Here is a 25,063-nt window from a genome sequence, read left to right as displayed (position 1 = left end):
TATGGTCACCACAAAGATGCAGCCAAAAAAAAGCTGCAACATGCGGACAGAAAAACTGAAATCTCATAGACTTTGCTGGGGAAAAAAATGCAAAAATGCATGCGCACAAGGCTTTAGTTTTACTCATTCTTTTACCACTCACCATTCTGAGTAACATCTTCATTTTTTACTGAATTTGGCCTCACCGCATGTCCAAAATAGATCAGTTTCTGTTTGGTAATCTTGATATGCAAGAACAACGCTGGGGTTCTGTGATGCCCTGGCACCGCCATGTAGTCACACAGTATAGGCCCCCACATAACACCATCCCTCAAAGGGTTAAACCTAGCCAATAAAATCCTAGTCACTCCCCCAGGGTAGGAAAGGCACACCAGTGGGCAGGACCAGGCGGATGGAGGAACGCCCACCTAGGGGTCTAGAGAACACGGGGCGGGAAAAAGAATCAGTTTAGCTTTAAGTGGAGTTGAAAGTGGAGTGGAGTTGAGCAGGAGGAAGGAGAAGTTGAAGCTCAAGTTGAGAGAGCAGAGGCATCGGGGTTGGAGCCCCGGCGTATTGGCTAGGTGGCAGATGGTGGTCCGTGTCTGTCAGGAGATGGGAAGACGGCTGACAGAGATCTGGGGTGGACCGGGGCAGGGTTGGAGCCCGCCGGTACCGACACCGGAGAACTGACCCGGAAACCGTGCACAGAGGGGAAACTTGGACCCTGAAGCCAGGACCGGAACCAACGGCCTTGCTAATTAACCAATTGAGGGCAGGATTATAGGTCCTGTCCCAACCAATGTCCCAAAAGCAGACAACCACCCACCGAGAGGGATAGGGCATCCGCCAGGGCCCGGTAGATCCCAAGGGTCAGCGTCAGTGGGCAAGGCTCCCAACAGAAGTACCAGGAGCGGAGTCCCATGTTCCACACCGGGAAGTCCACAACACCAAAACAGAGTGCGGAGGAAAGTGACACAGACCATCACCCCAGGTGAAGGACCAGAATACACCCAGCCACAGCGGCCGGCCACCAGCACCTTGGTTAACCAGTGGACTTGTGTGATTCATTCAATTGTGAGTAAACTGAGTTCCCCCGGTCTGACCGGGCGCGCCGGCCCCTGCAATCACCACCCTCAGCACAGAGACACTGGGCCCCGGGGCATTCATCCCTACCCACGGAGGGGTTAACATCCAGCTGCCATACCATCACTCCCGGGTGCCCCACAACAGCAGCGGTGGTGCCACATCTCACCACACACCGTGGGTGGCGTCACAGACTGTTTACGGCAAATCCCGTACAAATACGTCCCCTTTTATTTGAAGTGTCCGCACGACCCCCGAGTCCGGTAGAATCCCTCGAGCCACACTGCGGATCCGGATCCGAGCAGCCAGGCTGCTGGCACGGGGGCGGCACAGTTATATGATCAAAACATCATTGTTTGTAATCCTAGCTGTCCATAGAATTTGTAAAAGTCTTTTCCAGCACAACAGCTCAAAGGCATTGATTTTTCTTCTATTTGTTTTTGCTAGAGTTCTCGTCTCACAGTCCATTACTTTGTTGGTTTGTTTTTCCCATTATACACACAAAGTTTAGGAATTAGGGATCCATTCTGAATAGTGTCACTATTCCGATGCTTATATTGACACCAGGAATGGCTTTCCTGGATGCCATCCTGCAGGATCATAAGGTGCCATCAGAGAACCCAGAGACTAATTTGATAGTGGAATTTGTGCACCTCAGTGCCATATGAGCTTGAGCATTTCGTATCAGGTGTGTAAAACAAAACACGTATGACATTGAGACCTGCTGTGAAGCATGGGAGAAGTCAGCCTTAGCGGAGCATGGTGGTTGGCGATGGGGAGTTCTGGAACCTCATAGAGGATCGTGCTGGTTGGTGGTGAGAGAGTTCTGGAACCTGAGAAAAAGTGCAGTTACTTTGGCTTTTGTATAAGGACAGTGAGAGAAAGCGAGAGATGGATCCTGAATATAAAAGCCCATTGGGTAGTCTGTAGAGAAAAAACCTGTAGAAAACCCCTAAAAATATTTATTAGATTCATTAAAATCTGGTATTCAAAAAACAAAAACATGAACAATTATTTAGGTAAAGTGCTCCAGCATTTAAGGTAGGGATTGGACCAATCGCCCTCCTACTTTTCCTACCTATCCGTGGAGGTTGGCATCCTAAGTTCACGAAATGGCGCCCCACTCAACGATGGCTCACCCTTCTTCCCCTGCACTGATCTAGACGTGCAACTAATATGGGAATAAAGGAAGTGCTGGGGTTACCTCTTATTGCACACCACACATCACATCTAATAAAATATTAATTCAGAAAGATGGATCAAGCACGAAAACTCAAGTCTCTAGAGCAGCAAGAATGGTTGCATTTGAGAAATCATTGGTCACAGAGTAATTCAAAATTAATCAGATACTTAGACGAAATCTGTAAGAGCCCTTATGCTGTTTTCTGATGAAGACAAGTATAGTATCTACAGGAGGGTGCGCCAGTGTAGAGCACGTCATTCCCCGCCCCATTGGCATCCCCGTAATGTGATCGTGGCTCACTGATGGGTTGTCATGATAGCCAGTTTATTTGATAACCCCTGTCACTGTCATTATGGAGTTCCTGAGCGCCGATGTTCACAGAAGGTCAGTATTTCTTCGGTACAGAGCGGTGCTGAAGTACCACTTGGAACAGCATAAGCGCTCAGAGTGTATCAGCTTCAAGTTTGCTAAGGAGACTAGTAACAACAAGAGAAAGTGTAAAAAAAAGTTTTAAAAACTATGAAAACTAAAAGAAATACGAGTTCAAATCACCCCTCTTTTGCCTCATTGAAAGTAATACAAAGAAAAGATACACATATTTGGTATCGCCCATTCAGAAATGCCAAAAAGTAAGCTGATTGGTAAGCGGCAAAATGAAAAAAAAAATGAAAACATGGTAATTAAGTTTTTTGGTTACCGCAACATTGCAATGAAATGTAATAAGAAACAATCAAAACATCACATCTACCCAAAAATGATAGAATAAAAAATACCAGCTTAAGACGCAAAAAATAACCCTACACTAGAGGTCTCCGAAAATGGCGACATAAGCGCAATCCTAGGTTTTTTTTTAAAGAATGTTTTAATTTTCTTTCACCACGTAAATAAAAATAAAACTGTACTGTATATGTTTGGTATCTACACAGTCGTACTGACCTGGGGAATGGCTGTGGGAACACTGGCTTGAAAAATAGAACTGAAAAAAATAGCTGTGGCACGAAGGGTCAAAATAAAGATCAATCAAGTTTTAAAATATAGTGCCTAGTTTATAGCTGATACCAAACAGCAGCTTTTTTATCCATCAAGATTTTGTGGTTAAAATTAATTGATAACAAATATGATTGGAATAAAGCTAAAAGAGAATGGCCAGATATAAAACTGAAAGATGAAAAACTGTTGGTTTGTTTTGAACTGTAATTTGTTCTCTTTTTTTTTTTTCAGATAAAATGGCTTTTAACCATTTTGAAGTTAAAGGAACCAGATTCATCAAAGGGGTGCACTCAGGGGAGTCTGTTGATTATGCAGAAAATGAATTTCAAGTACTTAATGATGACGTTTACAATGTAACCTTTCCCAAATCAGGTAATTAGTATGTTTCAATATGTCACTTTAATATTTTCATTATATCATTAACTTCAGAATCTTTAAATATTATTAATTTTTCCAAGATAAAAAGCTCAATTTGGTCCAAAAATAACCACCTCCGGATCCCAACCGCTGCTCAATATCAGTGTCATTGTTCCCTGCTGGCCTCCTTGCTTCGTCTTGGTAGCACTATGGAAGCTATGGAGTATTTTTTTTCTTTTTTTCCTTCTATTTTTATACCACATTTGACCTGATTATATATATATATATATATATATATATATAGATATATATATATAAACAGACCAAAAGTTTGGACACACCTTCTCATTCAAAGAGTTTTCTTTATTTCCATAACTCTGAAAATTGTAGATTCACATTGAGGGCATCAAAACTATGAATTAAGACATGTGGAATGAAATACTTAACAAAAAAGTGTGAAACAACTGAAAATATGTCTTATATTCTAGGTTCTTCAAAGTAGCCACCTTTTGCTTTGATTACTGCTTTGCACACTCTTGGCATTCTCTTGACGAGCTTCAAGAGGTAGTCACCGAAAATGGGCTTCCAACAGTCTTGAAGGAGTTCCCAGAGATGCTTAGCACTTGTTGGCCCTTTTGCCTTGACTTTGCGGCCCAGCTCACCCCAAACCATCTCGATTGGGTTCAGGTCTGGTGACTGTGGAGGCCAGGTCATCTGGCGTAGCACCCCATCACTCTCCTTCTTAGGGGTACTTTACACACTACGACATCTCAAGCCGATGCTGTGATGCCGAGCGCGATAGTCCCCGCCCCCGTCGCAGCAGCGATATCTTGTGATTGCTGCCGTAGCGAACATTATCGCTATGGCAGCTTCACATGCACTTACCTGCCCTGCGACGTCGCTCTGGCCAGCGAACCGCCTCCTTCCTAAGGGGGCGGGTCGTGCGATGTCACAGCGACGTCACACGGCAGGCGGCCAATAGGAGCGGAGGGGCAGAGATGAGCGGGACGTTAACATCCCGCCCACCTCCTTCCTTCCGCATAGCCGGTGGATGCAGGTAAGGTGATGTTCCTCGCTCCTACGGCTTCACACACAGTGATGTGTGCTGCCTGCTGGAACGAGGAACAACATCGTACCATCGCTTCTGCGAAATTATGGAAATGTCGGACCCTACACCGATCATACGATAACGACGCTTTTGCGCTCGTTAATCGTATCTAAAAGGATTCACATACTGCGATGTCGACAGCGACGCTGGATGTGCGTCACTTTCGATTTGACCCCACCGACATCGCACCTGCGATGTCGTAGTGTGCAAAGTACTCCTAAGTCAAATAGCCCTTACACAGCCTGGAGGTGTGTTTGGGGTCATTATCCTGTTGAAAAATAAATGATGGTCCAACTAAACGCAAACCGAATAGAATAGCATGCCACTGCAAGATGCTGTGGTAGCCATGGTGGTTTCCAATTTTGAATAAATGCCCAACCGTGTCACCAGCAAAGCACCCCCACAACATCACAACTCCTCCTCCATGCTTCACGGTGGGAACCAGGCATATAGAGTACATCTGTTCATCTTTTCTGCGTTGCACAAAGACACGGTGGTTGCATCCAAAGATCTCAAATTTGGACTCATCAGACCAAAGCACAGTTTTCCACTGGTCTAATGTCCATTCCTTGTCTTCTCTAGTCCAAACAAGTCTCTTCTTCTTGTTGCCTGTCCTTAGCAGTGGTTTCCCAGCAGCTATTTTACCATGAAGGCCTGATGCACAAAGTCTTCTTTTAACAGTTGTTCTACAGATGTGTCTGCTGCTAGAACTCTGTGTGGCATTGACCTGGTCTCTAATCTGAGCTGCTGTTAACCTGCGATTTCTGAGGCTGGTGACTCAGATAAACTTATCCTCCGCAGCAAAGGTGACTCTTGGTCTTCCTTTAGTAGGGCGGTCCTCATGTGAGCCAATTTCTTTGTAGCATTTGATGGTTTTTGCCACTGCACTTGGGGACACTTTCAAAGTTTTCCCAATTTTTCGGACTGACTGACCTTCATTTCTTAAAGTAATGATGGCCACTCGTTATTCTTTACTTAGCTGCTTTTTTCTTGCCATAATACAAATTCTAACAGTATTTAGTAGGACTATCAGCTGTGTATCCACCAGACTTCTGCACAATACAACTGATGGTTCCAACCCAATTTATAAGGCAAGAAATCCCACTTATTAAACCTTACAGGGCACACCTATGAAGTGAAAACCATTTCCGGTGACTACCTCTTGAAGCTCATCAAGAGAATGCAAAGAGTGTGCAAAGCAGTAATCAAAGCAAAAGGTGGCTACTTTGAAGAACCTAGAATATAAGACATATTTTCAGTTGTTTCACACTTTTTTGTTAAGTATTTCATTCCACATGTGTTAATTCATAGTTTTGATGCCTTCAATGTGAATCTACACTTTCAGAGTCATGAAAAGAAAGAAAACTCTTTGAATGAGAAGCTGTGTCCAAACGTTTGGTCTGTACTGTATATATTTTAAATATTTCCTTCAGTTTAATTTTCTCTTGAGCTATCTGAGAATATATTTTTTCTTCAGGTTATCGAAACAAGACTTTGACTCCTTTAATATACTATATTTTATATTTTTTGGACTATAAGACGCACCAGACTATAAAACACACAACTAGGTTTTAGAGAATGAAAATAGGTAGTGATGGGCGGACCTGAACTGTAGCGCGCGGTTTCAAACTTATCCGAGAGCTGGACCCAGGCCCGAGATTCCAGGTGTTGATCCGGATCCGGCAACTGGGGAAATAAATAATAAATAAATAAAGGAAAAATAAAGAAAATAAGAATGAAGCAAGCGCTTCATACTTACCGAGGCTCCGGCGTGGCTGTAACTGCTTCCGCGGTGGCCCATTTACTTCCGGGCCACACATTAGGCTCATACATATGCACTGCTTTCTCTGCCCACTGGTGTCTGTGATTGGTTGCAGTCAGACGCGCCATCAGCCTGTGTGACAGCGTCTGCCTGCAAACAATCACAGTAAAAATAAATAAAATATTTAACACAGGGAACCCCCATATTGTGATACCCAGCACAGATCAAACATATGGCTGCAGGCTGTAGCCCCCAGCGTGTGCTTATTTAGGCTGTGTATCAAAATAAGATGCATGCAACTTTTTAAAAAAAAAATAAATAAATAATTACGTAAATAAATAATAAAAAAAACAGCATGCGGTCCTCCCAATTTTGATACCCAGCCATGATAAAGCCCGACAGCTGAGGGCTGGTATTCTCAGGCTGGGGAGACCCATGCTTATTCGGCTTGCAGAATAAGCCTGCAGAATTGCAGTGAATAATCATTCCCCTTAAAGGGGTTGTCCACTACTTTAACATTTATAGCCTATCCTTAAGATAGGTCATCAATGTCTGATTGGCTTCAGTCCAACATCCAGCACCTTTGCCGATCAGCTGTTCTCAGTGCAGCAGGAAGCCGGAAATGCTCAGTTCCAGAGCTACCCTGTTAACTGATATTGGCCATGACTGGGTACTGCACAGCCGCCTCCCATTTAAATCAATAGGAGGTGAATGTGCAGTACCCAGCCACGGCTGCTATCAGAAGACGAAGAAACTACAAAACTGAGCATTTGCAGCCACCTGCTGCCGCTGCCATCACCATGAAATTCTGATTGGTGGGGGTGTAGGGGGTGGACGGACCCCTTACAAGGAGGCGCAGTTTTCCCCCCCTGAAGATACCCCACGCTGGGGTAGATAAAGCTGTTAATATTAATGTTTATGATCAATTGTATTTTTACTGTATAGATGGGTTCCCCCTAGAGGCCGGGTGGGACGGCTGTCCCCATAGAAACAGTGCAGGAGAGAGGAGGAGCCGGCAGCTTGAGGGGGAGGGAGAGAGAGTGCTGTAAGGGAAAAGTGTGAGTTTGAGTTAGTTGATTCCGGGACGGGGGAGAAGGAGCAACGGGGGCAGAGTGTGGGAGCTATGGTGGCAGCTAGCGAAAGGAAAGAAAAGGAAAGTGTCCTAAACGGTGAAACAGAGTTGTGTGGGTCAAATCTGCAGTAGCCGGAGCGGGAGCCCAGGTGAAGGAGACTAGAAGTAGCCGGGCAAGGTCCCCTGAGAAGAGAAGACAGGAGCAGTTTTTCCCCGGCAGGAATTGTGATTGCGTGTTACAAGATCCGTGCATTGAGTCTGTTGTGAAACTCTGTGCAATAAAAATGTCGTTTGGTTCAACTGATCTCTGCCTGCAAAGTCTTCCTGCGTCTGACAGCGTGCTCTCTTCCACCACACTCTGCCCCACAAAACAATCCCCTGTCCCAAAAGTGACGGCTGAGCCGGGGGTTAGCCTGATAGAAAAAGGGGCTACGACTACAACCCCCGAGGCACCCCGGCACCCCGTTACAGGGGTACGGTGTGTTGGACTCCGGTTGGTCAGATATTGATGACCTATCCTAAGGATAGGCCATCAATGTAAAAATAGTTTGCAACCTCTTTAAAGGCAAATGAATATTCAGTGCTCCCTACTTTCTTAATCCTCCCACCTCTCTGTGTTGGTGTCAGTGACAGCAAAAATCTTCAGAGTCTGCCTCAATGAGTTTTTCTTAGGCCAAACATTCTTATATAAACACTGTAAGTGGGAGTCTTATGTGGGGAGAGAATTGCCTCTTCAAACCTGGCAGATAATCTGGAATAGAGCCGCAAAAACATCAATATGCCCATTGTAGAAGGAAAATCAATATAAAGTATTAATGTTCTGGTACCATAGTCTTCTTGCACAAACTTAATGCCCTGCTTACAGATGTCTGCTGGCACTGTGGGACCTCATCAGGTATGCTAACTCACATCCTTTGGTCCTGTCCTACAGGTTCTGGCTATTACTTAAATCCCTGATCCAAAGAGTGCTATATACTGAGGTTTCGCTACACCCTTTGATTTATATTCTCAATTTCTCTCCCTGGGGACGGTTAAAAATCCTCTAAATTGCTACTGGAGATGAACGAATCTGTCAAGGTTTCCCAATATTTGCCGAACAGCTCGACGAACTGTTACCATTGAAAACAATTGAATTCAATGGGAGGCAAAACCTATGTGTTAGTAATGGCTAGGGAGGCTGGTGTTAGGAAAGGCTAGGGAGACTGATGTTAGTAAAGGCTAAGTGTTCTGCAAAATAAAGAAAATATAGAATAAAGCAGGACAGTTATACTTACAAAGTCTAGTGCGTGGCTTCCAGGTCTGCTCATTAACCCTCATACGTATTCACTGCTTCCCTGTGTCTCTGATTGGCTGCAGTCAGACCGCACCTCCAACCTGTGTGACAGCGTCTATGATTGGTTGGAATCACACAAGCTGTCTAGGTCCCTTAATGGAGTGTAAAAATAAATTAATAAAAAAACTGGCATAGGGTCCCTCATATATTTATACCCAGTGTAGATAAAACAGATTTCTACAGGGGGCAGCCCCCAGCTGTGTGCTTATCTTGGCTGTGTATCAAAATACAAGGGATGCTATGCAGCATTTTTTATTATTTAAATAAATAATTTTATAAAATGGCATATAGTTACCCCCAATTTGATACCCATCCAAGATAATGCTGACAGCTGGGGGCTAGTAAACTCAGGCTGAGGAGGTCCATGGTTATTGGGCCGCCCCAGCCTAAAATAGCAGCCTGCAGCCGCCCAGAATTGTCGTATCCATCAGATGTGACAATCCTGCAACTTTTCCTGGCTCATCCTGATTGGCCTGGAGCCCTGGGGTTAATGACAGCTCACATCTGCTACTAAACCCTAGATTAAAAATGAGAGGCATCTATGAAACCACCCATTACTAATCTGTATGTGAAAATAAGTAAACACAAATACCGAAAAAATATTTTATTTGTCAGAATGTACAAAAAAACCCACTCTCTTTCACCCCTTTATTAACCCCCAAAACACCCAGATCCGATGTAATCCACTCGAAGTCCCATGATGATCCCAGCACAGCTACATCCTGCGTGGGCACTGAACGTGACCGATTGGTGGCCGTCACTAAGGTGTACTTTGCACACTGCGACATCGCTATTGCGATATTGTCGGAGTCAAATCGAAAGTGACGCACATCCGGCGCCGGTAACGACGTCGCAACGTGTAAAGCCTAGATGCGCCGATAAACAATCACAAAAGCGTCGAAAATAGGTGATCTGTGTAGCGTCGGTCATTTTCATAATGTCGCACCAATAGGAGATACGATGTTCTTCCTCGTTCCTGCGGCAGCACACATCGCTGTGTGTGAAGCCGCAGGAGCGAGTAACATTTCCTTACCTGCCTCCACCAGCTATGCGGAAGGAAGGAGGTGGGCAGGATGTTTACGTCCCGTTCATCTCCGCCCCTCCGCTTCTATTGGCCGCCTGCCGTGTGACGTCGCTGTGACGCCGCACGACCCGCCCCCTTAGGAAGGAGGCGGGTCGCCGGCCAGAGCGACGTCGCAGGGCAGGTAAGTGCGTGTGAAGCTGCCGTAGCGATAATGTTTGCTACGGCAGCTATCACAAGATATCTCATGTGCTACGGGGGCAGGTACTATCACGCTTGGCATCGCTAGCCGATGCTAGCGATGTCGCAACGTGCAAAGTACCCCTAACAGAGATGTCCGCACACAGACAATGCTCTATATACATCACAGGAGAGGCTGGGGATATACACATTACTGAGGGAATACACATTACTGAGGGGGGCATACCGCAATGTGGGGCTTACAGCTCCAGAGAGGGGGTTACAGCTCTGAGGGGTATACAGCACTGTGGTGGAAGGAGACATACAGCTATGGGGGGTATACCGCACTGGGGTGGAGTATGCAGCCCCCACATTCCTCCATATAACATACTGCACCCATATTGCTCCACATATTTTAATGCAGCCTCATATTACTCCATAAAATGCACCCACATATTCCTCCATAGTGTTAAGCAGCCCCCATAGTCCTCCATATAGAATAATGCACCAAATATTCATCCATATAAAATGCACCATATATTCATCCATATAATATAATGCACCAAATAGTCATCCATATAATATATTGCACCAAATATTCATCCATATAAAATAATGCACCAAATACTCATCCATATAATATAATGCACCAAATGTTCATGCATATAATATAATGCACCCCAGATTGCTCCACATAATATAATGCAGCCCCATGTAGCAGCCCCATGCAGCAGCCCCCATGTAGCAGCCCCCATGTAGCAGCCCCCATGTAGCAGCCACCATGCAGCAGCCACCATATAGCAGCACCATGCAGCAGTCCCCATGCAGCAGCACCATGCAGCAGCCCCAATGTAGCAGCACCATGCAGCAGCACCATGCACCCCCATGTAGCAGGACTATGCAGCCACCCATGTAGCAGCACTATGCAGCCCCCAATGTAGCAGCACTATGCAGCCCGCTCATGTAGAAGCACTATTCAGCCCTGTGTAGGAGCACTATGCAGGCCCGTGTAGCAGCCCTATGCAGCCCCGTGTAGCAGCACTATGCAGCCCCATGTAGCAGTGTGTCGCCCCTGCAGTGGTCGAACCGCTCGGATCTGGGATTGCTGTGGCTTGAGGATTTCCGGACCCAGGGGCTTGCGGCAACTCAAATGTAAAGGGGACTATTTACAGGGGATAATAGTTCGTGACGCCACCTGTGGTGTGCGGTAAGGGGAGTACCGCCGCTGCCGGTGTTGGGAGTACCCAGGGAGATGGAGTGGGGCAGCCAGATGACGTTTCCCTCCATGGCTAGGGGAGGCCCCGGGACTCTGGATGGTGGTGTGCAGGGGAGCGCAGAACTAGATGGTAGCAGGAGATGACCATATGTTCAGACAGCGTTGGTGATTAAAAGCAGACTCTGACAACAAGGTAAACCAAGTCTCTGGATGCCACTGCCCTCTTGGGAAAGCCCGTCCGGTTATCCGTCCCCTACACTACTGCCTGATGGTCCGGAGCCTGCCCCCATGCATAAATTTAGAAGTGTTCAGTTAGCCCGAAGGCATAAGGCTGTCTGGGCCCCGCTCCCTACTGTTTGTAGTGGAGCTGTGGTCTCAAGGGCTCAAGCTTGGGATTTCAGTGGGCTGCTTGGAAAGCCCTATCCCCCTCATTGCGCTAGTGCTCCTGATCTCTGAGCTTTGTAGGGACAGTCCATAAAGTCACTATCCTCCGCAGGTTAATTGCTGGGTTGCTTGAAGCTACTCCCCGACCTAGAGTCCAGTACCCCGCCGTGTTTCCAGTCCCGGACCGGTTACTAGACTCCCGTCCTCCAAAACCGGGTTCAGGCACTCAGCCTCAATACCCTGCAACCGGGTCTCCAACTCCTTCGGCCCAGACCACCATCTGCGACCCAACCTTTAACTCCAAGGGAGCTCCAACTCCCAGCTTCTCACTCTTTAGGAGCAACTACTCTTCTCTGGGGAGCTGCTAATCCCACCTCCTCACTCTCTGGGAGCTACTTCTGTTCTGCCTGTCAGCTCTGCTCTGCTTTCCACTTCCTCCCTCATTGACTTCCCCCCTCCCACCAATCTGCCTGACCCCTAGGTGGACGGCCCTACTCCAGCTCAGCAGCCCACTGGTGTGTCTGGCAAGGTGTGGTGTGAGGTGTGGTTGGGATTTTGGACGCTGATGGAGGCAGTACTATAGGTTGGGAACCCAGAACCATGGGGGGTTGAGTCCTGCACTAAGAATAAAGAGTGTGCAGTACCCTGTGACAACCTGACTAGTCCAGGGGCGTCACAGCAGCTCTATGCAGCCCCATGTAGCAGCACTATGCAGCCCCCTGTGTAACAGCACTATGCAGCCCCATGTAGTAACACTATGCAGCCCCATGTAGCAGCACTATGATGCCCCATGTAGCAGCACTATGCAGCCCTGTGGAGCAGCACTATGCAGCCCCATGTAGTTGCACTATGCAGCCACATGTAGCAGCACTATGATGCCCCATGTAGCAGCACTATGCAGCCCCCATGTAGAAGCACTATTCAGCCCCGTGTAGCAGCACTTTGCAGCCCCATGTAGCAGCACTATGCAGCCGCATGTAGCAGCACTATGCAGCCCCATGTAGCAGCACTATACAGTCCTGTGTAGCAGCACTATGCAGCCCCATGTAGCAGCACTATGCAGGCCCAAGTAGCAGCATTTTGCAGCCCCAAGTAGCAGCACTATGCAGCCCCATATAGCAGCACTATGCAGCCCTGTGTAGCAGCACTATGCAGCCCCATGTAGCGGCATTATGCAGCCCCATTTAGCAGCCCATGTAGCGGCATTATGCAGCCCCATTTAGCAGCACTATGCAGCCCCATGTAGCAGCATTATACAGCTCCATGTAGCAGCATTATTCAGGCCCAAGTAGCAGCACTATGCAGCCCCATGTAGCAGTACTATTCAGCCCCATCTTGCAGCACTATGCAGCGCCATGTAGCAGCACTATGCAGCCCCATGTAGCAGTACTATGCAGCCCCATGTAGCAGCATTATACAGCCCCATGTCGCAGCATTATGCAGCCCCATGTCACAGCATTATGCAGCCCCATGTAGCAACATTATGCAGCCCTATGTAGCAGCATTATGCAGCCCTATGTAGCAGCATTATACAGCCGCATAGTCGTCTGGCCACCGTGACCAATACATACTCACTTCCTCCTCGTTCCCCCACTGCCCCAGTCTCCTTAGTGTGTCCACTGTTATGCCGCTCTGACAGCTCAGGACACAGGCGCGCACGGTAATGATGTCATCGTGCTCCTTTGTACTGAGCTGTCAGAGGCAGAGCGCAGACAGACGCTGCAGGAGAATGATGAGAGAGGAAGCACGCCACTCCCTCTATCATCATTGTTTTCAACTGTATGGGCATCTGCAATGCCGATACAATTGATAGTGCAATCCTCAGCGCGGGGCCCACAGGAGGTGAGAGGCCGGTGCAACGCTGGCATTGGGCCTCTCCTCTTTGACTCACTCATTGGCGGTATGCCAGCCTGCGGTCTGCATACCTCCCAACTTTTGAAGAAAGGAAAGAGGGACAAAGTAAGTGGCGCGCGTAGCCACGCCCCTAGCCACACCCCTAGCCACACCCATTCATCAGTAAGGGTCATTCAGCAGATGCCCCAGACTGTTGGTTAATAGTCATAGCAGCCAGAATTTTCTTATATTTTTGTGTCACTATATGACATTGCTTATTTGTGCCTATAAGGCCGTGTTCACACGTTGTATAAATTCTGTTTCTTTTTGTTTACGCTGCTGTCTGCACCAAACTACACAATAACAATCTTCTCTGATTGTTCCATTTTCTGCCTTTTCTCCATTATTTAATGTGTTTTTGGTTCAGATGTGAATCTGCGTTTTTAAGTGGTTTTATTGTACAGAGAAGCTTTTTCCTGCATTTTTTGAAGCTCAGAGTAGAAAACCTCCAGAGAAAAAACAAAACAAAACTGCAGAATTCAGGGACGTCGTCTCGTGGAATCACATCCACTTTACTTGGATAATTAAACACAGCGGAATAAATGTGCAAAAAAACAGCAGAAAAAAATGCAGCATTTACACTACATGTGAACACGGACTAAATGTCCAAGCAAAGTGGATGAGACGTCATGAAATCTCCGCCCCTTTTATGTCTGAAGATGCCGCTGATCTGCGCAGTTTTGGTGTTTTTTTCTTTATAAGCTTCAGGACTCACATCTGCACCAAACATGTATCAAATAAGGGACAATGCATAAAAAATACCGCAAACACGCAATAATCAGAGGAGATTGTAATTGCGCTCATGGCCCGGACACCTGCAGAAAAAATGCAGCATTTCTGATACGTGTGAACACGGCCTCAGTGATACATTTTTATTGCATTTTTTATGGGTTTTAATAAAGAAAAATAATAAATTGCGCCATTTTTTCCCGCCATTTACTGATCCCCATCAATAATCTGATCGCTGCGTTGTTTGGATCGTTACGATTACAGGGACACCAAATATGTCCATGTTATTTGCTGATTTGTGATGTTTATTATTTTAGAAAAAAGTGCAATAAAATTACATTATTCTATTTTTTTGTTATTTTTAGTAATTTTATTAACCCCTTCAGCCCCCAGCCTGTTTTCACCTTAAAGACCCGGCCATTTTTTGCAATTTTGACCAGTGTCACTTTGACAGGTTATAACTCTGGAACACTTCAACGGATCCTGGCGATTCTGAGATTGTTTTTTCGTGACATATTGTACTTCATGTCAGTGGTAAATTTAGGCCGATATGTTTTGCGTTTATTTGTGAAAATTTCGGAAATTTGGCGAAAATTTTGAAAATTTTGCAATTTTCAAAATTTGAAATTTTATGCCCATAAATCTGAGAGATATGTCACACAAAAAAGTTACTAAATAACATTTCCCACATGTCTAATTTACACCAGCGCAATTTTTGAAAAAAAAAAAATTTCCGTTAGGAAGTTAGAAGGGTTCAAAGTTCATCACCAATTTCTCATTTTTCCAACAAAATTTACAAAAAAAAATTTTTTAGGTACCACATCACATTTGGAGTGATTTGAGAAACCTAGGCGACAGAAAATACCCAAAAGTGACCCAATTCTAAAATCTGCACCCCTCACTCTGCTCAAAACCACATCCAAGAAGTTTATTAACCCTTTAGGAGCTTCACAGCAACCATAGCAATGTAGACGAAAAAATGAAAATTTTACTTTTTTAACACAAAAATGTTACTTTAGCCATAAAAATTAGTATTTTCACAAGGGTATCAGGAAAAATGCATCATAAAATGTATCGTGCATTTTCTCCTGAGTACGCAGATACCCCATATGTGGTGGTAATCAAATGTTTGGGCACACAGCAGGACTCGGAAGGCAAGGAGCGCCATTTGAATTTTTGAGTGCAAAATTAGCTGCACTCATTAGCGGACACCATGTCGGGTTTGAAGACTCCCTGAGGTGCCTAAACAATGGAGCTCCCCCACAAATGACCCCATTTTGGAAACTAGAGCCCTAAAATATTTTTTCTAGATGTTTGATGTGCACTTTGAACCCCTGGGGGCTTCACAGAAGTTTATAACGTTGAGCCGTGAAAAGAAAAAAGAATTTTTTTTTACCACAAAACTGTTGCTTCAACCAGGTAGCTTTTTTTATCACAAGGGTATCAGGAAAAAATGCACCATAAAATGTATTGTGCATTTTCTCCTGAGTACGCAGATACCCCATATGTGGTGGAAATCAAATGTTTGGGCGCATGGCAGGACTCGGAAGGCAAGGAGCGCCATTTCACAGCAAAATTGGTTGGAATTATTAGCGGACGCCATGTTGCGTTTGGAGACCCCCCTGAAGTGCCTAAACAATGGAGCTCCCCCACAATTGACCCCATTTTGGAAACTAGACCCCTCATGGAATTTATCTAGCTGTTTAGTGGGCACTTTGAACCCCTGGAGGCTTCACAAACGTTTGTAATGTTCAGCCGTGAAAATATTTTATTCTTTTTTTTTACCACAAAATTGTTTTTTCAAACAGGTAGCTTTTTTTTCCACAAGGGTATCAGGAAAAAATGCACCATAAAATGTATTGTGCAATTTCTCCTGAGTACGACGATACCTCATATGTGGTGGAAATCAATTGTTTGGGCGTACGGCGGGGCTCAGAAGAGAAGGAGCGCCATTTCACAGTAAAATTGATTGGAATTATTAGCAGACGCCATGTTTCATTTGGAGACCCCCTGAGGTGCCTAAACAATGGAGCTCCCCCACATGTGATCCCATTTTGGAAACTAGACCCCCCCATACAAAAAAAATTAGTTTGGCGAAATAAAAAATACAGACATCAGTAAAAAAAAAAAAAAAAAAATGAGCGCCTGCCACTAAGACCAGTGCCAAACGTGAGAGCAATGCACGAGTCTCGCATCGCATCATCCACTGCAGTCTGGAAGCGAGCAACTGCGCTGGATAATGCGATGCGAGAGGGCGGGGCGGCAGATGAGAAAGGGCGCAGCGGATGGAAAATGGGAAAGGGCGCAGCGGGTGGAGGAGCGGCAGAGGATGGGAAAGGGCGCAGCGGATGGATGATGGGAAATGGCGCAGCGGATGGATGGGAAATGGCGCAGCGGATGGAGGAGCGGCAGAGGATGGGGGGGAGGTGAGATGGGGATACCTACCTTACAGGATGGATCTAGGCAGCAGGATCACAGCACACAGAAGAGGCAGCAGATGAAGGAGGCAACAGATCGAGGAGGGTGAGAGGGGGCAGTAGATGGAAAATGGGAGAGAGCAGGCAGCAGATCGGGGAGGGGGGCAAAGTCTGATGGGAAAGAGAGATGGCACATGGAGGAGGGGGGGCCCCGGGGGGAGGGTGGCTTGCAGCACATGTAGGGGGAGGGTGGCTTGCAGCACATGTAGGGGGAGGGTGGCTTGCAGCACATGTGGGGGGAGGGTGGCTTGCAGCACATGTGGGGGGAGGGTGGCTTGCAGCACATGTGGGGGGAGGGTGGCTGGCTTGCAGCACATGTGGGGGGAGGGTGGCTGGCTTGCAGCACATGTAGGGGGAGGGTGGCTGGCTTGCAGCACATGTAGGGGGAGGGTGGCTGGCTTGCAGCACATGTGGTGGGAGGGTGGCTTGCAGCACATGTGGGGGGAGGGTGGCTTGCAGCACATGTGCTGCAAGCCAGCCATCCTCCCCCCACATGTGCTGCAAGCCAGCCACCCTCCCCCCACATGTGCTGCAAGCCAGCCACCCTCCCCCCACATATGCTGCAAGCCACCCTCCCCCCACGTGGGGGGAGGGTGGCTTGCAGCACATGGAGGGATAGGAGGTGTGGCGATAGAGAAGGGGCAGCCGATGAAGGAGGCGGCGGCCGCCGATCGGGAACAGTGGGGGCCGATTCGGGGGCAGCAGCGGCTGAAAAAGGTGGGTGCGACGGCGGCGGGGACAGTAGCGAGCATGGCGGTGGGGACAGCGGTGGATTGGGAGCGGCGGCGGGGACAGCGGTGGAGCGGGAGCATGGCGCCGGGGACAGCGGTGGATCGGGAGCGGCGGCGGGGACAGCGGTGGAGCGGAGCATGGCGCCGGGGACAGCGGTGGATCGGGAGCGGCGCCGGGGACAGCGGTGGATCGGGAGCATGGCGCCGGGGACAGCGGTGGATCGGGAACATGGCGCCGGGGACAGCGGTGGATCGGGAACATGGCGCCGGGGACAGCGGTGGATCGGGAGCAGCGGCGGGGACAGCGGTGAAGCGGGAGCAGCGGCGGGGCGATCGGAGACAGCGTCGGGGACAGCGGTGCATCGGGAGCAGCGGCGGGGACAGCGGTGAAGCAGAAGCAGCGGCGGGGCGATCGGAGACAGCGGCGGGGACAGCGGTGCATCGGGAGCAGCGGCGGGGACAGCGGTGGAGCGGGAGCAGCGGCGGGGCGATCGGAGACAGCGGCGGGGACAGCGGTGCATCGGGAGCAGCGGCGGGGACAGCGGTGAAGCGGGAGCAGCGGCGGGGCGATCGGAGACAGCGGCGGGGACAGCGGTGCATCGGGAGCAGCGGCGGGGACAGCGGTGAAGCAGAAGCAGCGGCGGGGCGATCGGAGACAGCGGCGGGGACAGCGGTGCATCGGGAGCAGCGGCGGGGACAGCGGTGGAGCGGGAGCAGCGGCGGGGCGATCGGAGACAGCGGCGGGGACAGCGGTGCATCGGGAGCAGCGGCGGGGACAGCGGTGAAGCGGGAGCAGCGGCGGGGCGATCGGAGACAGCGGCGGGGACAGCGGTGCATCGGGAGCAGCGGCGGGGACAGCGGTGAAGCGGGAGCAGTGGCGGGGCGATCGGAGACAGCGGCGGGGACAGCGGTGCATCGGGAGCAGCGGCGGGGACAGCGGTGGAGTGGGAGCAGCGGCGGGGCGATCGGAGACAGCGGCGAGGACAGCGGTGCATCGGGAGCAGCGGCGGGGACAGCGGTGGAGCGGGAGCATGGCGCCGAGGACAGCGGTGGATCAGGAGCGTGGCGGTGGATCGGGAGCAGCGGCGGGGCGATCGGAGACAGCGGCGGGGACAGCGGTGGATCGGGAGCAGCGGCGGGGCGATCGGGGACAGGGGCGGGTGGCGGGGACAGCAACTTACCGCTCTCCTCGGCTTCCAGGGACGGTCACAGGCCGCAGATCCACATTGATTGGAGAGAGCGGTCACAAGACCGGTCTCTCCAATCAGAGCTGGGGGCGGGTGAAGCATCGATCACCCAGCTCCAGCCAATGGCCAGTGCTACAGCAGCACTGATCAGGGCTGGATTTCAATGTTCCAGCCATTTTCAATGGCTGGAACATTACAGTGGCTGTAATTGGCTGAGCGGCGTTCGTCAGCCAATCACAGCCTCTGTAGGTTCGGGGAGGAGGCACCACCCCTCCTGAGGTCAGGCAGAGGTCCCCTCCTTCCCGAATCTACCGTTTAATTAAACAAATTTCACTCCCCGGGGCTCCGGGACCGCGATTTCGCCATGACGTACTGAGTACGTCATGGGTCGTTTAGCACCATGTCACCATGTCACCATGACGTACTCAGTACGTCAAAGGTCGTTAAGGGGTTAAAAGAAAAAAAAAATCTCTTTTCCTCTCCCTCTAAAATACAGGAGATAGAGACACTGCTGTGTACAAGGGAGGGTTTATTTATTTAAAATCCTCTGTCTGATGTCATCATTTCCTAGTGGCTCACCAGCTTGAGCAGCTAGGAAAGCTAGGAGGCTGCTGGAGACATGTTTGAAAGTTGCTGGTTCAAATCCAAGTTAGTGAAAATAAAAAAAAAATAAAGAGTCTTTTTTGTAATTTTATATTTTTTCCACATTTCTTTATAGTAGTTTTATGGGTACAAATGAATCTGACTCCACCTACAAAGAGATGCAGTATCTATCTATCTATCTATCTATCTATCTATCTATCTATGATTCTATCTATCTATCTATCCATGTATCTATCTATCTATCTATCTATCTATCTGTCTATCTATCTATGATTCTATCTATCTATCTATGTATCTATCCATCCATGTATCTATCTATCTATCTATCTATCTATCTATCCATGTATCTATCGATAGATAGATAGATAGACAGATATCTATCTATCTGTCTATCTATCTATGATTCTATCTATCTATCTATCTATCTATCTATCTATCCATGTATCTATCTATCTATCTATCTATCCATGTATCTATCTATCTATCTATCTATCTATCTGTCACGGCCGGGCGGTCGGGCAGACCCAGGAGGTGGATCCACTGGACCGAACTCTAAGATGGAGGTAGGGAGTCCGGCAGCTGAAGCACTGAAGGGCAGCAGGATAGTCCGTGCAAGTGAAGACAGCGGAGGAGTCCCTGGGACCACGGAGTCACAGAAGGTAGTCTTGGTGACGTAGCTCAGGTTCGGAGGCCGAGATGATATCAGGCGGAGTCCGGAACCTCTGGAGCAAGATGACGGGTCACCGCAGGGATCCGAGATGGCAGGTGCTGTCGGATGGCAGACGGACAGCGTGCGGGGTTCGGGATACGGCAGACTGGATGGCGAGGCAGGTACGGCTCTACAAAGAGAGATAGGTGAGTACAGGCACATAAACACCAGGAGACCTGACTCCTAGCTCAGGGAACACGAAGATCAGGCCCCGCCCCCTTGGACAAGAACCCCCTTTATACCCTGAACCTGACTAACCTCATTTCCTGTTACTGGACGCTGGCCCTTTAAGAAAGGGTCAGTGACCGCGCGCGTGCCCTAATGCGCATGCGCGCGGCCCGGGTGCCAGAAGCCAGGGAAGGAGGCTGCGAGGAGGACGCAGGAGAGCCGGCCAGGGCCTGGGAAGATGTCGGACGCCGGGATCGGCGACCAGAGGACCTATGGAGGACGGGCACCGGAGGCTGGGACGAGGGGAGCGTGGCAGGTGAGCCGGGGAGCGGAGCTGAGGACCCGGGGAGGGGAGCCGAGGACCCGGGGAGCGTGACAGTACCCCCCCCCCCCACGCCCCCCTCCCCGCAACCGGGACATGAAGGCACGGATAAGAGGAGTGCCTACGTTCTCCCTGGGCTCCCAGGACCTATCCTCAGGACCATACCCTGCCCAGTCCACCAGGAAGAACTGCCGACCTCGTACGGTCTTCATGGCCACGATATCCCTTACCGCATAGATGTCATCATCGGCAATAGGTGGAGGAGCTGGACTGGCAGCAGCGGAGAAGGGACCAAGGACCACCGGCTTGAGCAGGGAGACGTGGAACGAGTTGGGTATCCTCATCGTGGCCGGGAGCTGCAGCTTGTAGGAGACCTCATTGATCCTGGTGAGGACTTTAAACGGCCCAATGTAACGAGGACCCAGCTTGTATGAAGGTATCTTCAGGCGGACGTACTGGGAAGAAAGCCAGACGAGGTCTCCAGGAGAGAAACACGGAGGATCCAGGCGTTTCTTGTCGGCGTGTCTCTTCATCCGCAGGGAAGCACGTCCTAGAGACACCTTGACAGAGTCCCAAATGGTGGCAAAGTCACGGGCTACTGTATCTGCAGCAGGGACATCCGAAGAGGGGGATACAGGCAATGGGATGGAAGGCTGAAGTCCGTAGACAACATGGAAGGGAGAGCTGGAGGACGACTCACTGATGTGGTGGTTGTGGGAGAATTCAGCCCAAGGTAGAAGAGCGGACCAGTCGTCGTGATGGGCGTTAACATAGTGACGTAGAAATGAGGTCAAGATTTGATTGACCCTCTCTACTTGGCCATTAGACTGAGGATGGTATGCAGATGAAAAGTCCAGAGTCACTCCCAGATGGTTACAGAGAGCCCTCCAGAAGCGGGAGGTGAACTGAGTTCCTCTGTCTGATACGATGTGTAATGGAAAGCCATGCAAGCGGAAGATGTGTTGTATAAAAGCGTCCGCGAGTTCCTGAGCAGAGGGCAGTCCAGCCATAGGAACGAAATGGGCCATTTTTGAGAACCGGTCCACCACGACCCATATGACTGTGTGCCCGGATGACAATGGCAAGTCCGTAATAAAGTCCATTGCTATGTGTTGCCACGGAATCGAAGGTATCGGCAGAGGCAGAAGGCGGCCATGTGGGAGGTGTTTGGGCGTCTTGTTTCTGGCACAAGAGGAGCAGGCAGAGACAAAGGCGGCGACGTCCGTGCGAAGAGATGGCCACCAGTAATGGCGTACAATCGCACCCCATGTTCTCTTCTGGCCTGCATGGCCGGCTGTTTTTGAGGTATGACCCCAGTGTAAGACCGTTAGCCTGTCGGTCTCCGAGACATAGGTCTTCCCAGGTGGTATCTGGGCCAGAGTGACAGGAGCCACCGGAACAATCTTGCTAGGAGAGATGATAGGCTGGATAGTCTCTTCCTCCTGTTCCATGGGCATGAGAGACCTAGACAAGGCATCAGCGCGTACATTCTTGTCCGCTGGTCGGAAGTGGAGCTGGAAGTCAAACCTGGCAAAGAATAAGGACCACCTGGCTTGCCGTGGGTTCAGTCGCTGAGCGGACCGCAGGTATTCCAGGTTTTTGTGGTCCGTGTAGATAATCACGGGGTACACTGCTCCTTCCAGGAGGTAGCGCCACTCCTCCAGAGCCAGTTTGACCGCCAGTAGTTCTCGGTCACCGATGGTGTAATTACGTTCGGGTGCTGAGAAGCTCTTAGAGAAGAAACCGCAGGTCACCATCTTCCCGGAGGAGGATTTTTGCATGAGCACTGCTCCGGCTCCTGAGGAGGAGGCATCCACCTCCAAGGTGAACTGGCGGTTTAACTCCGGTCGGTGGAGTACAGGGGCGGAGGCGAATGCTCGCTTCAAAGAACAAAATGCGGCGTCTGCCGCAGGTGACCAGTCCTTAGGATTAGCCTCCTTTTTGGTCAAAGCGGAGAGAGGAGCGGTCAAGGCAGAGAAGTGCGGGATAAACTGGCGGTAGTAGTTGGCGAATCCCAGGAAGCGTTGGATTGCCTTCAGTCCAGAAGGCGGAGGCCAGTTGATGATGGCGGAGACCTTCTTGGGGTCCATCTGCAGTCCAGTATCAGAGATGATGTACCCCAGAAAGGGGAGGGAAGACTGCTCAAAGACACACTTCTCATACTTTGCGTACAGGCGATTCTCTCTCAGTCTTTGTAAGACCAGCTGTACGTTTTCTCTGTGGGTTTGGAGGTCCGGAGAGAAGACAAGGATGTCATCTAGATAAACAACCACACAGATGTAGAGAAGGTCCCGAAACACGTCGTTCACCAGTTCTTGGAAGACGGCAGGAGCGTTACACAGACCGAAGGGCATCACGCAGTACTCATAATGTCCATCGCGCGTATTAAACGCGGTTTTCCATTCGTCACCAGAGCGGATGCGTACCAGATTGTAAGCACCCCGAAGATCCAGCTTGGTGAACACACGAGCTCCTCTAAGCCGGTCAAATAATTCGGGAATGAGCGGCAGGGGGTATTTGTTTTTCACGGTGATTTGATTGAGACCCCGGTAGTCTATGCATGGGCGTAAGTCTCCCTCTTTCTTCTTGACAAAGAAGAAACCTGCTCCAGCAGGAGAGGAGGATCTCCGAATGAACCCTCTTGCTAGGCTCTCTGAGATGTAATCTGACATGGCCCTGGTTTCGGCTGGAGATAAAGGATATATCCGTCCTCTAGGTGGGGTTGTCCCTGGAAGCAGGTCAATGGCACAATCCTATGGACGATGTGGCGGCAGTACCTCGGATTCCTTTTTGTCAAAGACATCGGCAAAGGACCAATAGGCCGAAGGCAGCCCCGTTAGGGTCTCAGGAACCGGAGGTCGTCGGAGGGGTGGTATGGACTTTAGGCACCTCTCATGACACGAAGAGCCCCAACGGGTGACTTCGCCAGTACCCCAGCTAACCGATGGTTCATGTGTCCGCAACCATGGGAGTCCCAACAGGATCTGGTGGGACATGTGTGGGAGAACGTAGAGAGCGATGTTCTCGGTGTGAAGAGCACCGATGCGTAGTTCGACAGGCCTGGTGATCAAGGAGATGGTATCAGAGAGAGGCCTCCCATCCACCGAGGCAATCACTAGGGGTTTGTCGAGTGGCATGACAGGCACCCGGTACTTGTCCACCGTGGCCTGCTGGATGAAATTGCCTGCTGCCCCGGAATCGAGGTAGGCATCAGCCGTGAACCGCGTCTCTCCCGTGGTCACTTGCACTGTCCATGTAACTGGGTCAGAGAGGGTCCCAGCACCTAGGGTGGCCTCTCCTACCAACCCTAGGCTTTGGAGTTTCCCGGCCTCTCTGGACAGGAGCGTAGCAGGTGGGTGTCCTCACCACAGTAAAAGCAGAGGCCCTGGGCGAGCCGCTCTGCTCGACGTCGTTCAGACTGCCGCACTCGGTCGATCTGCATGGGCTCGTGGACGGGAATCCCAGCTGTTGATGACTGAGGAACGGAGGACTTCTGCGGAGGAGGAGAATGCCGTACCGGGCGTCTCTCCCGAGATAGCTCTTTGGAGCGCTCCTGAAAACGTATGTCCACACGAGTTGCTAGGGCGATCAGTGCATCTAGGGTGGAGGGCACGTCCCGACCCGCCAACTCATCCTTGATGCGACTCGAGAGTCCTTCCCAGAAGGCGGCTGTTAGGGCCTCATTATTCCACCCGAGTTCTGAAGCCAAAGTGCGGAAACGGATGGCGTATTGACCCACCGTCAGTGTCCCTTGACGTAGGCGGAGGAGTGATGAAGCAGAGGCAGAGGCGCGTCCTGGCTCGTCAAAGGTACTGCGGAAGGCCTGTAGGAACTGTTGAAGATCCTTGGTCATGGGGTCCTCCTTCTCCCACAAGGGGTTCATCCACGCCAGCGCCTCGCCCTCTAGGTGGGACATTATAAAGGCGACCTTGGCTTGGTCGGAGGCGAACAGATGTGGCAGCTGCGTGAAGTGAAGGGAACATTGGTTTATGAAGCCCCTGCAGGTCTTGGGATCTCCAGCATACCGAGGAGGTGACGCCAAACGGAGTCGGGAAGCATCTGAAGAGGCTGCCACTGGTACGGGAGCCATGGCTTGCCTGGCGGGGGACCTGGGTGCCGCAGGCGTCATTGATGCTTGTAATGTGTACAGGCGGGTGTCCACGGAGGTCATGAATTGCAGCATGCGGGTCTGGACTTCACGCTGGCGTTGGAGTTCCTCTTGCAGGGCCATTAGTGCAGCAGCGGGATCCATGGCCTGATCTTACTGTCACGGCCGGGCGGTCGGGCAGACCCAGGAGGTGGATCCACTGGACCGAACTCTAAGATGGAGGTAGGGAGTCCGGCAGCTGAAGCACTGAAGGGCAGCAGGATAGTCCGTGCAAGTGAAGACAGCGGAGGAGTCCCTGGGACCACGGAGTCACAGAAGGTAGTCTTGGTGACGTAGCTCAGGTTCGGAGGCCGAGATGATATCAGGCGGAGTCCGGAACCTCTGGAGCAAGATGACGGGTCACCGCAGGGATCCGAGATGGCAGGTGCTGTCGGATGGCAGACGGACAGCGTGCGGGGTTCGGGATAC

General features: G+C 50.0%; 1 protein-coding gene across 2 annotated transcripts in view; it reads left to right on the top strand.

Annotated features, from left to right (window-relative positions):
• LOC142256913 (sulfotransferase 2B1-like) overlaps positions 1 to 25,063 on the top strand; it is a 119,996-nt gene that overhangs the window by 12,542 nt on the left and 82,391 nt on the right. For both annotated transcript variants that reach the window (XM_075328902.1, XM_075328901.1), the window contains exon 2: positions 3,467 to 3,607. In XM_075328902.1, coding sequence (XP_075185017.1) covers positions 3,472 to 3,607 — 136 coding nt within the window. In that variant the 5' untranslated portion in view covers positions 3,467 to 3,471. The remainder of the gene's footprint in view (positions 1 to 3,466; positions 3,608 to 25,063) is intronic.

Source organism: Anomaloglossus baeobatrachus, chromosome 11, assembly GCF_048569485.1.
Source record: "Anomaloglossus baeobatrachus isolate aAnoBae1 chromosome 11, aAnoBae1.hap1, whole genome shotgun sequence".
NCBI lineage: Eukaryota > Metazoa > Chordata > Amphibia > Anura > Aromobatidae > Anomaloglossus > Anomaloglossus baeobatrachus.
The sequence above is the reverse complement of the archived record's forward strand: the minus strand, read 5'-3'. Positions and strand labels throughout refer to the sequence as shown.